Source organism: Grammomys surdaster, unplaced genomic scaffold, assembly GCF_004785775.1.
Source record: "Grammomys surdaster isolate TR1022 unplaced genomic scaffold, NIH_TR_1.0 125956, whole genome shotgun sequence".
Classification (NCBI taxonomy): Eukaryota; Metazoa; Chordata; class Mammalia; order Rodentia; family Muridae; genus Grammomys; species Grammomys surdaster.
Window position 1 is genome coordinate 459,902 of NW_021620775.1, and position 12,564 is coordinate 472,465.

The 12,564-nt window shown below is 41.7% G+C and overlaps 1 protein-coding gene across 1 annotated transcript in view; it reads left to right on the forward strand.

Moving 5' to 3' along the window:
- Pak2 (p21 (RAC1) activated kinase 2) overlaps positions 1–11,555 on the forward strand; it is a 63,877-nt gene extending 52,322 nt beyond the window's left edge. Inside the window, exons 12-15 of the mRNA XM_028753811.1 lie at positions 1,489–1,588; positions 4,359–4,555; positions 7,463–7,600; positions 9,186–11,555. Of these exons, the coding sequence (XP_028609644.1) occupies positions 1,489–1,588; positions 4,359–4,555; positions 7,463–7,600; positions 9,186–9,272 (522 nt within the window). The 3' untranslated portion in view covers positions 9,273–11,555. The remainder of the gene's footprint in view (positions 1–1,488; positions 1,589–4,358; positions 4,556–7,462; positions 7,601–9,185) is intronic.
- Positions 11,556–12,564: the final 1,009 nt, after the last annotated feature.

Below are 12,564 nucleotides of genomic sequence, written 5' to 3' on the forward strand. Positions count from 1 at the left end.
GGTTGTGAGCCACCATGTGGTTGCTGGGAATTGAACTCAGGACCTTTGGAAGAGCAGTCAGTGCTCTTAACTGCTGAGCCATCTCTCCAGCCCTCCTTTTGTATTTAAGGAAGGGAGAAACCTAGTCTTTTTTACTAGGTGCTTTCTGGTGTGAGGCATCAGGACAGAGTTACTCTTTTATGCTGAGGGCTCTTATGTTGTCTTTTTGTGCTGGCATCGAGCCCCAGAGCCCCCTGCATGCTAGTGCTGGGCCACTGAGCCCTACTGCCAGCGCTCATCTCATCAGACCATGCATATAGTGAAAGTATGAGAGTGTCAGCTTACACATTGAAGCCTTGAACCAGAGCCAAACTACCCAAATCTTACCTACTTTTTCCATGGCTTATATTAATTAGACTTAGAAGTATCTCAGTTTCTAATGAGAATAATCATAATTCATTCTTGTATCTATGTGCCAAGGTCTTACTATGTAACTCTGTCTAGCCTCACAAAAATGCTCCTTCCTCTGCCTCCTGAGTGCTAAGATTAAAGATGTGCCCCTACCCTATGCCTGGTCACAAGTGCACTTTAGTTGATGTAATTTCTCAAGAACCTGTGTATACTTACCAAGTGCAGTGTAGCATTAGTCATTTAAACCTGAAAAGACCTAGAAGTTAAATAGGCCCAGTCAACATTTTATAAGTGAAGCCATTGAAAACTACATTTTGAAAATCAGTGGGAAGTGGAGCTTGTAAAGATGGCTTTGTGGTTAAGAATGCTTCCTGCGCTTAAGAGGACCAGGGTTTGGTTCCCAGCACTCATATCTGGCTACTTTCAACTACCTATAACTCCAACTACAGGAGTTCCCATTTCCTCTTCTGGCTCCTGAAAGCAATGAACTCAAGTACAAAACTACCCTTCCCACACATAATTAAAATAAAATGCTTTTTTTTTTTAAATGGGTGGGGAACCCATCTCCTGGTTCAGTGACTTGTATCTGTAGTCCTAGTACTTCATGAGACTGAAGCAAAGGATTACTGGGCTCTCCAAGCCAGCTTAGGGTATAGAAAAAAACTCTACCTACTCTGACCTCTAAAAGCAGTGACCAAGAAAATGAGGCATTATTTAATAAGCCAAGTGTAGTAGCCCATCCTATAATACCAGCATTGTGAAGCTGAAGCAGGAGGATCAGGAGCTCCCATCATCTTGCTACACAGTAGAGTTCAAGGGCAGACTGTGGAAGAAAATCTTGGTTTCAAGGTCTTTTTTTTTTTTTTTTAAATAGTGTTGCTTTGTACAGCCCTGGAGACTGCCCGTGCTTAGATTATAGTCGTGTTGCATCACGTCCACACAGGGTTGTGTCCTTGTTTGTACTTCTTAACTTCTCTACAAATGTTAAATCTTGGAGGGTCTCCTGCTAGATAGAGCAGTTCTCGGGCTATTGCATCTCTCTGTGATCTCCCTTAGACTTGTTGGGCTGTTTCACTGATAGCTGTTTTCTCTGTTCAGTGTTTACAGGCGTTGGAGTTTTTACATGCTAATCAAGTGATCCACAGAGACATTAAAAGTGACAACGTGCTTTTGGGAATGGAAGGCTCAGTTAAACTTAGTGAGTAGCAATGAAATGATGTTTTATTAATATATCTGTGATCGTGTGAAGGTCGGTGGCTTGTTAAATGTGCATTGTGTACTGGGCAACTTGTGTTCATAGCAAAGCTGTTACTACTTGATGAATACTTTGAGCAAGTTACCTGATCTTTTTTTGTCTGTTTTTGCAAATGTACAATAAGGAAAATAATAATGTTGGGAATTATTTTTGAGATTAAAACAAAGTAATATTCCAAGGACCATCTGGGCTGCCTTGATACTGATTCTGCTTGTAGGAGACACGTGACTAGGTGTCTGTAATTATTTGGAGTATTTTTCTCAGCCCACCCCCTTCACCTTCTTAGAATTTTGTGGAGATGGTCACACTTGACCTCGAGGACATGGAAAACAATCTCCTTTTCCTAAGATCTTATCTGTCAGATGCAGGAAGGTCATGAAACAGCCAGACGACTCCTCAAGACACAAGAATTCTCTAGTTTTACAACTCAAAGCATTGAAGCAAGAAACTAAGATTATTTTAAATCCGATCTCCTAAAAGGGCCTGTTCCCCGCCCCCACCCCTCCTTTCTCAGCTATGTTCTCTAAAATATTACTTAATAATCAGAAATTGTTATTCTTTTGCTGTGGGGCTTGCTGTTTAGCCTAGGGTGGCCATGAACCTGCACTAGTCCTGCCTTTTGCCTCTCAAGTTACAGATGTCCCACCACACCCAGTTTTATGTAGTTTGAGGACTAAACCTAGACCACTCTACTAAGCTGTGCACCACCCCTTTGTGTTTGAGACAGTATCCTGTATCTCCTTTAGCCTCAAAGTGTGTGTGAGTGTGTGTGTGTATTCATTTTTCTCTCTCCTACACGTATTAAATAACTTTTTAAAGATTACTTGGCATGTCCCTGGCTTATTATAAATGTTAATTTTCAGTATAAATACTAGTTTACCCAACAGTTACACTTTTAATAGTCTCATTTATAGAATTACTGAATATATGTATGAAAGAGACCCAGAACATTATAAGGGAAAACTAAATATCTTAAATGTTGAGCAGAACATTGATATTTAATATTTTTAAGAATTCAACTGATAATATACTAAAATAAAAAGATAATCTAAAACTAATTTGGAATGGGACATGCCTATAATCCCTACACTCAAGAAGCTGAGGCAGAAGGATTGCTGCTAATTTGAGGACTATAGTAGGAGACCCTATCTTCCCAAAGCCAGAAATGAAGCCAGCTCTGGTGGCACATGCCTTTAATTCCAGTGAGTTCAAGGCCAGTCTAGTTACACAGTAAGACCCTATCTCCAAAACAAAGAAAACAAAGTTTTTTAAAACAAGTTACAAAATAAAACAAGTCAAGTAGTTCATCAATATTAAGCTCGAGTTTGGAGGCTTCAGAGTTCGAGCAAGGTCTTTCTTTTTTGGGTTTTGTTTGTGTTGGTATTGTTTTTATTTTTGTCTTGAGATAAGGTCTCCTCACTATGTATTTCTGGCTGTCCTGGCACTCACTGTGTAAACCAGCCTCAAACGCACAGGCCTGCTTCTGCCTCCCTATCAATTGCTGGGATTAATGGCATGTGCCACCATGTCTGACCTTAAAGGTCTTTCCTGACTACGTCTTGAGTTCATGGAACTGTCTGAAGAAAATCTGAACAGTAAAATGTTTTAAATGGGTTTAACATCAGAAGGAAAGGAAAAATTGTAACTTCTTATCCCAGCCAGCATCGGATACTATCGTAGGCCTCTTGCTCCTTGAATGTAAATAAGATGTTGGAGCACCTCCTGTGCAGTTACAGCTAAGTGTGGTCTTTTCTAAGTCTTCTGCTAAGTTAGATGCATAGTGATTCAGGCTTTGATTATTTTACTCAAATGCAAGTTTCTGCTGGCTAGGTGGCTCAGCCAGTAAACATGTTTGCTATCAAGACCGCCAACCTGAGTTCAGTTCTCAGAACTCACACAGTGAGAGAAAATGAACTTTTGAAAATTGTCCTTTAAACTCAGACATGCATCCTACATACACAAAATAAATGTTAAAAGAAAGTATTAAAAACCAACAACCAACCAAAATGAAAGAAACGTAGTTTCCATGTTCTGAACATGTCCAGATTTTTTTTTTTTTTTCGAGACAGGGTTTCTCTCTATAGCCCTGGCTGTCCTGGAACTCACTCTGTAGACCAGGCTGGCCTCGAACTCAGAAATCCGCCTGCCTCTGCCTCTCAAGTGCTGGGATTAAAGGCGTGCGCCACCACTGCCCGGCCTCTTTCAAATTTTAACTTTAAAGAATTGAGTTACTCAGAAGATCAAAGCCTGATAATTTATATGTTGTTGTGAAAAGTGAATGTGAAAATTATTAGTAAATCAGAACCTCAAAAAACTTTAAACTTGGCCTGCTTTGCTTTATATTCACGTTCTTATAATCTTTCTTTTTTATATTTATTTTATGTATATGAGTACATTGTCGCTGTCTTCAGACACACCAGAAGAGGGCATCAGATTCCATTACAGATGGTTGTGAGCCACCATGTGGTTGCTGGGAATTGAACTCAGGACCTCTGGAAGAGCAGTTCATGTTCTTAACCACTGAGCCATCTCTCCAGCCCTATATTCACGTTCTTTACAGAGAAGAGGTTGAGTGGTGGAAGCACAGTCATGTCTGCTGATGTGGATATGTGGACACTTCAGCTATTAACCTGGTGCTTTGCTTTATTCTGAAGAGGATATGTGGAAGTTCCCCTTGAAGCCATTAATCCTGCTGCTTTGCTTTTTTCTGTAGCTGATTTTGGCTTCTGTGCCCAGATCACCCCTGAACAGAGCAAACGCAGCACTATGGTTGGAACGCCGTACTGGATGGCACCAGAGGTGGTTACACGGAAAGCCTATGGTCCCAAAGTTGACATATGGTCTCTGGGCATCATGGCCATCGAGATGGTTGAAGGAGAGCCTCCATACCTCAATGAGAATCCTTTACGGGTAAGACTGATAAAACACCGTCTGGCTCTAAGAACAGTTTGCATTCTTCTTTAAAAGAATATTTTGCATCTATGTTTGCCACAGCACATGCACAGAGGCCAGGGGAAAATGTGTGGGAGTGGTTTCTCTCTGTACCTTGTCAGTTCTTGGATTTAACTCAATTTGTCCCACTTGGCGGCCATCACTCAGGACCCAGAAAAAGTTCTTCTCTTCAAAACATACTTTGCACTTTTCTTTTTCTATATTTAAGTATTGCTTCTGAGTTACAGAGTAGAGAGTTCAAAAGTTTGTAGATTTGGGGTAGTGAGTTATATAGTTTTGTGTGTCTGTAAATCTAATCGCCTAAAGAATTACTACCCTAAATAGGTGTTGGTTTTGGGTTTTGAGTTTTTTCTTTTTTCTTTTTTTCTTTTTGGTTACAGTGTGTGGGGGTGCTTTGTAGCTGTAAATGACCCTTGAATTTCTGACTTTCCTACCTCTACTTCCCAAGTACTGGAAATACAGAAGTGTACCACTACCACACAGTTGTATGTGGTGCTGAGACCTGAACCCATGGCATCATGAGTTCTAAGGAAGAACCCTTGTTTAGTCACATACCACATACCAGCCCATTTGGTGCCTTTTCCTGCACCTTTAGGTACCCTGTATATAGCAAGAAGGTTCTCACCCATGAACCTTGGCCCCTATGTTCCAAGGCTAGAGGAAAGGTTAGATCCTTTAGATAATATGCCTAAATGGTAATGTTAAAGCCTATGTTCACACAAAAGAATAGATTGAACTGAGTATTCCAGCAGCTGAGAGGATGAGATTCTACCACTCCTTCCTTTAAATTTCCTTACAGTAGCTCAGACCTGTAATGTAGCACCAAGAGGTTAAGGCTGGAGGATAACCACAAGTTTGAACCCAGTGTCAGCTATTCAGTGAGTACCAGGCCAGTCAGAGCTACAAAGCCAAAATGCTGTCTCAAGACACAAGGAGAGGCTGGCCAGTGGTGGCACACACCTTTGATCCCAGCACTTGGGAGGCAGAGGCAGGCGGATTTCTGAGTTCGAGGCCAGCCTGGTCTACAGAGTGAGTTCCAGGACAGCCAGGGCTACACAGAGAAACCCTGTCTCCAAAAAAAAAAAAAAAAAAAAAAACAGAGAGAGACAGGGGGGGGGGGGGGGGGGGGGGGGGAGGGAGGAGGGGAGGGAGGGAGGGAGGGAGAAGGAGAGGGTCGGGAGAGATGGCTCATCAGTAAGAACACAGGCTGCTCTTGCAGAGGACCCAGGTTAGGTTCTTAGCACTCATGGCAGTTCACAACCATCTGTAACTCTCGTTCCAGGAGATCTAACACCCTCTTCTAGCCTCCACAGACACTAGATATACACATGATGCACAAGCATACATGCAGGCAAAACAACCATACACATGAAATAAAATAATGAAAATTTAAAGAGAAAGACAGCATGGACCTTTGCTGTGCTACAATGAAAATAAGTACATCTTCAGTGATCTTAATGCCAGTCTAGTCATGAGAGACTAGACTATACTCTGCAATAAGTAAAGGAGACTAGTTGGCTGGTGGCAGCACACACCTTTAATCCCAGCACTTGGGAGGCAGAGGCAGGTGGATTTCTGAGTTCGAGGCTACAGAGTGAGTTCCAGGACAGCCAGGGCTACACAGAGAAACCCCTGTCTCGAAAAACCAAACCAAAAAAAAAAAAAAAAAAAAAACGAGAAAGGGAGAATGGGAGTAAGGAAATCTTTTGTGGTTGTTGAAAACACTGAGCCCGAGGCTGGAGAGATGGCTCAGCGGTTAAGAGCACTGACTGCTCTTCCAGAGGTCATGAGTTCAATTCCCAGCAACCACATGGTGGCTCACAACCATCTGTAATGGGATCTGATGCCCTCTTCTGGTGGGTCTGAAGACAGCTGCAGTGTATTCCTCATATATATAAAATAAATAAATAAAATCTTAAAAAAAAAAAGACTTTAAAAAAAAAAAAAAAGAAAACACTGAGCCCATATGAGGTAATGATTTATTCGGGTTGTGGTTTCATTTTGTTTCTTGGTGGTAAGGCACTTTGAAGCTCTACTTGGCTTAGAACTTGCTATACATAGACCAACTAATTCTCCTGCCTCTGGAATGCTGAGATTTCATGCCCAGTTTAAGTAGATGTCAGTTTTAAGAGATGTTAGCCAGTATGATTTTGCCTTTTCTATCACCATACTTAGCTGCTTAGACTTAGGGAAGAAGTAGTAAGAACTTTAATCACATTGATCCAAGAGAATACTGTGAAGTAAAGTAGGTGGAGAATTGACATGAGCTGACAGGCTCCATGGAAAGTGCAACAGGGTCTGGTCTCCACCACAACGCACGCACGCACGCACGCACGCACGCACGCACGCACGCACACACACACACACACACACGGAAATGACAAATGAGTGTTGGGGCACTAAGCTGAAAAGGATGAACTGTGGAGTGCATCTGCATCCGGTACTGCAGCTCCCATCCTGACAAAGGGAGGGGGGAGAGTGTGCCTGGAACCATGTCTGCAGAAGCCTCGGGAGAAGAGGTTGGGGAATGTGACTGCTTCTCTGTGGCTGCTAAAATGACCACAAATTGGGACAGGAGTAGCACTAGAGATCCCAGCGCAAAGAGCTCCAGTGACAGAGTGAGGAAGAGTCGCCTGCACGTCCTTGCCACCGAAACAAGAAAGGAGCCATATCCTGGCCGTTGGGCTCACGAGTTAGGTGGGTGCTAAAGGTCTTGAAGAGCAGTGAGGAGCATAAAGCCCTGAGTATGAACAGAAAAAAAAAAACTGCCACTGGAGAGTGCAGGATTATATAGGCCAGTATGTGAAACTTGATGCACTGTCATTTTGTGAGAGACCTTAATATGCCAAAATGTTCTATTTTTAGGCATTATACCTAATAGCAACAAATGGAACTCCTGAACTTCAGAATCCAGAAAAACTTTCCCCAATATTTCGGGATTTCTTAAATCGGTGTTTGGAAATGGATGTGGAGAAAAGGGGTTCAGCCAAAGAACTGTTACAGGTAAGTTTGGGAGATGAACTTGGTGTGGTGCTCATGTTTCCCTATTTACTTGCCAAGAGTCCAGCTGCTGCTGCATTTTAGGCTTTCATTTCTGTTTGTAAAGTTTGTTTCCAAATTTAATTGTGTGTATGTGTGTGCATGTGTGTGCGTACAGACATGCATGAAGGAGACTTGCAGGAGTTGGTGTTCTCCTTCCACCAAGTAGGTCTCAGGGATGAGAGGCAGGTCATCAGACTTGTTAGCAAGTGCCTTTATCTGCTGAACCATCTCTTTGGTCCTTAAAAAGAATGTTTAATTCCATAATTTTTTAATCACAGTAGTAAGCTTCAGTAATTGATCAACTCTTGGACCTGTTCATTTTTATCATGAGTATATTTATGACTATTAGCTCTGAAGAGCTAATTTTTATTTCTTTATTCACTTCTATATATGTGGTCCAAGCTGGCCTACAGCTCACTAATGTGCTTAAAGATGGGGAATGATCTGCAGTGCTAGGGATTGAACCCAGGCCTTTATGCATGTAAGGCAAGCACTCTGCCTTCTGAGCTATCTCTCTGGCCCCTTAAATCTGTAGATGTTAAGCAGTTAGCAAAACTTATTTGGTGTTAAGTGGTTCTCTGGGTAAAAGCACTTGCCACCAAGCCTGAATGCCTAAGCTTGATCCCTAGAACCCCCTTCCACACACACACACAGTCGCCACTAAATGAATGTAATTTAAGAAAATAAAAGCCGGGCGGTGGTGGCGCACACCTTTAATCCCAGCACTTGGGAGGCAGAGGCAGGCGGATTTCTGAGTTCAAGGACAGCCAGGGCTACACAGAGAAACCCTGACTCGAAAAACCAAAATACATACATAAATAAATAAATAAATAAATAGGATCTAGGTATAATGGTGCAAAACTTTATTCCCACACTTCAAGGATCTTTGAGTTCAAGGATAGCCAGAGCTATACAGAGAAACTTTATCTCAAAAAACGGAAAAGTAAAGAAGGGGGAGGAAGTGGGGGGGGGGAAGAGGAGGAGGGAGAGAAAGGGGGTAACTTCTTAGGTAGTAGGCAAGAAGATTGCTGTGAGTTTGAGGCCAGGATAAGCTATGTAGACCTTAACTCAGAAGGCCAAAACCAGACTGGTAGACGTGTCAGTTGATAAAGTGCCTACTACACAGCATGAGGACTTGAGTTTTGATCCCTAGCACCTACATAAGAAGCTAAGTGTGGCTATATATGTCTATAAACCCTAGAGCTGAGGGAGTAGACAGACCCCTAGGGCTTGTTTGGTCAGCCTAACCAATCAGGAGACACCAGGTTCAGTGAGAGACTGTCAGGAAATAAGGGGAAGAGTGACAGAGGAGAGCTCCGGACACTGACCTCTGGCCTCCACAGATGCACACAGATATGATGGCAGTGCACAGATACAAGCAAGCTCATGCACCACACACAAACCACCCCTCCTTGGAGCTATAAAAGTGATGTGCTGAGTGTGAGTGGTTTAGTTTGTTAAATGATGATCCAGAGGTAATTTGGGGGCTTTAGTTTCTAACTGAGTAACACTTTTAAGCTTCTTTTTTCTCCCTTTCATTTGGCAGCACCCTTTCCTGAAACTGGCCAAACCATTATCTAGCTTGACGCCGCTGATCCTGGCAGCTAAAGAAGCAATGAAGAGTAATCGCTAACTTTGTCACCGAAGCCTCCTGTTCCCTATCCATTTTCTAAAAGAAGTCTTTTAATACATGAAATTGTTACTCTGAGGGGTATAAAGAGACAAGTCTGCATCACATGGAGAAAAAAAAGCAAATTATTATTTTCTAAAGATGACCAAGAGAAAATTGCAGTAAGAGTTATGACTGAAATGAGCCCCTGCTTTAGGGTCCAAAAGGAATCGTGGACTGCATCGCTAGCCTTACATTTCTCAGCAGACAGCGCTTGATGCTTACGTACTGTTTTAATGACTCTTAGTATGTAGATCCTGTTCATCGTCTCCTTTGGGGAATTTCCCATACTTGAATGTCAGATTCGAGTTTTTCCCAGTATTTCATCTGCTGGTCTTCTCTAACCTTCCTCTAACCCGTTCCTCTTGAGTTGTCGCTTTGAGTTTTTCTTATGCCTAAATTCAAGGCAGATGTGATAAAATTATGTAGCTCTTTATATTGGGAAAGGAGCTTGACATGTTTTAACTTTTTATAGAAGTTAGGACCAGCTGTTGTACATGTAGTATTTCAGTTCAGAGCTTAAACTGAAAAGGGGAAAGTATGTGATTTTTACCTTTTTTAACAAATGTGAACGAGTCAGCTTTAGAAATTTCATGGTAGTGAGTTTGACATTTGTTACATGTATAGAAAGAGGACTAATAATCTATATTTATAACTAAATCATTGATACAGAGAAAAAAAATCCCACTGACTGTATGTTCTCACTATTTTGTCTTCTTTCCTGTCTGTCTCTTCTCCTATTTGGCTTTAGGAACCAAAGTGATGCTTGTTCTTGAGGGCTTTAACTTTGGTGCCACTCCCTTCCCCGTGATTCCTTGGAAATGAGTGTCTATATATGTTGTGATTTTAGGTGTCATTTTTGAGTCAACCCTTATTTCACATACACCCCTTCCACCCTCTAGGACAAGTAATAACCATTGAATTTTCAAAATTTAAAAGTTAAGGCTTTTCCTACTTAAAAGGAAAAATATTTGGGACTAGCAGAAACCAAGTGAGATTTGAACTTCGGAGAGTTCTAGGCTAGTTGCAATAATGAAATGTCAATATTGTAGAGGTGAAGCTTATGGCAGCGAACTGTAAAGACTCATCTAACCTTCTGTGTTCCCAACCCATTATCAATGTTTTACTGTTCATGAGAGATGAAATAGCACAGTACTTGATGGATCATTTGAGGTGTTGGGTACTTTAGTGTTTGTTTTTCCAAATGAGTAGGGTATTCATTGTAAAAAACTGGAGTCAGAAAACTGCAGTGTTTGTACCGTTAGGAATACTTTTTATTTTAAAGATTTGATAAAAGGTCTGTGACCTGTAGTATTAGCTGTTAGCTGCCCTCTCTCCCCTCCTGTCTTTCCTGTTCTTTGCTTCTCTGTGTTGCTTTGTTGTTTTGCCTGTGGAGGAGGTATTGCTGTCTATTCTACGGTCCTGCAACCATAGAAAAGAAATGTCTGTTGTTGGTGCAGGTTTGTCCCCACCATTCCCTTTCAAAGAACCTGATACATGAGAGCACATTCTGCAGAGTACACATCATGAATGAATAAGTTTGCTCTTTGGGTTGGGGAAAAGGGCAGGGTTTCATTGCCTGTTGTTCCTATTAGAATTTGGGGATAAGAAGAGACCACTAGGGTTTTTGATAGCAGAAAGGCTTCAGCGAAAGTCAACATCTAGAGCACTTACTGGCCTGTTGTCCATGTGAGTTCTTTCTCTGGACTATATTTTCCTACACCTGTCACTAAATTACAGGAACAACCTGTTGTTTGTGGTGAGAAGCTGTGCTGCCTCGAGTTCTGGCCGTGAGCCTTGTTTGTAAGCAGCTGTCTGCATAGTGTGATGGCAGTGCTGCCAGCATAGTGGAAAGCCAGCTACATGGTGGGACTGCTCAGGAAGGTGCTCCATCCTACATCATAGAGAGCGCAGGGACACATGCCACTGCCCCTCTTTATGCTGTGACTCCACAAGGGCTTTTACACAACAGAAGCAGTCTGGGGTTTGTATTTACAATTTCTTGGATGGTTATTTGCATGTCCATTGCTGGCAACGGACTCTGTCATTCAAGCCTGACTCCAAGGTTAAGGGAGCTGCACTGTGGTTTATTCTCTCCTGACCTGGATAAACTAACCTGGAATAGCTAATAGTAACGGTTAATTTTGAGATGTGTCATTTTTAAACAAAATAATCTTTAAAGCAATATAGAATTGTGATTTATTAGTTAATTTTAAATTAAAATGTTGAGATCCTGTTGAAAGACAAGTGTATGAATTGAGATTCATATATTTTTTTTTTTTTAATAATTACCTCTGTATTCCCTCTTTTGCCAGCTCTTAGAGTAGGATCCCCGTCAGAGCCTCCCTTAATAGTCCTCTTGTGTCCTTAGGAACTGTTTGCCTTACTGCTTATTTATTACCTTACAGACTTTATGGTGGTTGCAAAGGTATTTTCAATCTATGCACCATGACTAGCACAGCTCTGACATCATGCATTGCGTTCCCTTCCACAGAGAACATTACGCTGCTTGACTTGTGTCTCGTGACCACCAGTCCTAAATGTGTTGGGCCTTGACAGGCAGCTGTAAGCTGCCACAAACTATTTCTTCCTGGGCTCATGTATATGTACCGTGTTGTTGCCTGAATGCTTTTTAGACCTTATTAGACCACGGTTATTAGAAGGCGGGTGTTGAAACAGTCTGCATCCAGTTTTGAATATGAAAATCTTAGAAGCATACTGAGATCTGTAATCGGTAAATTGTCAGAATGTTATGGGACCAGTGAGCAGTGGACAAGGGCACTGTCTGCTGAGCCTAGCCACAAGAGTGAGAGAACTGATCCTTCTCGTTGGCTTCTGACCTCAATATACACTCCCACATACATACAGACTCATAGATAACAAAATGTTTTCTTTCTTTTCTGAGACAGGGTCTTGCTATATAGGCCTGGCTAGCTTAGATGAGTCTAGCCTGGAACTCATAGCTATCTTCCTGCCTCTGCTGCCCAAGTAGTGGAATTAAAGGTATGCACCACTGTGTCTTATGTTTAAATTTTTTTCTAATACAGATTCAGACTGTAGTTAATGGGACCAGGGGTGTAGCTCAGTGGTGAATCACATGCCTATCACACACAAAGCCCCAATCTTCATCGCTTGTTCCACTAAAAATACAAAGTATATAGGCCACTACTTGGTAGTATTGTATAATTTCAAATTAAAAACAATTGCTAAAATCTTGTTAAATATTACTTTTTGGTTTTTCTAACAGAATCTCATA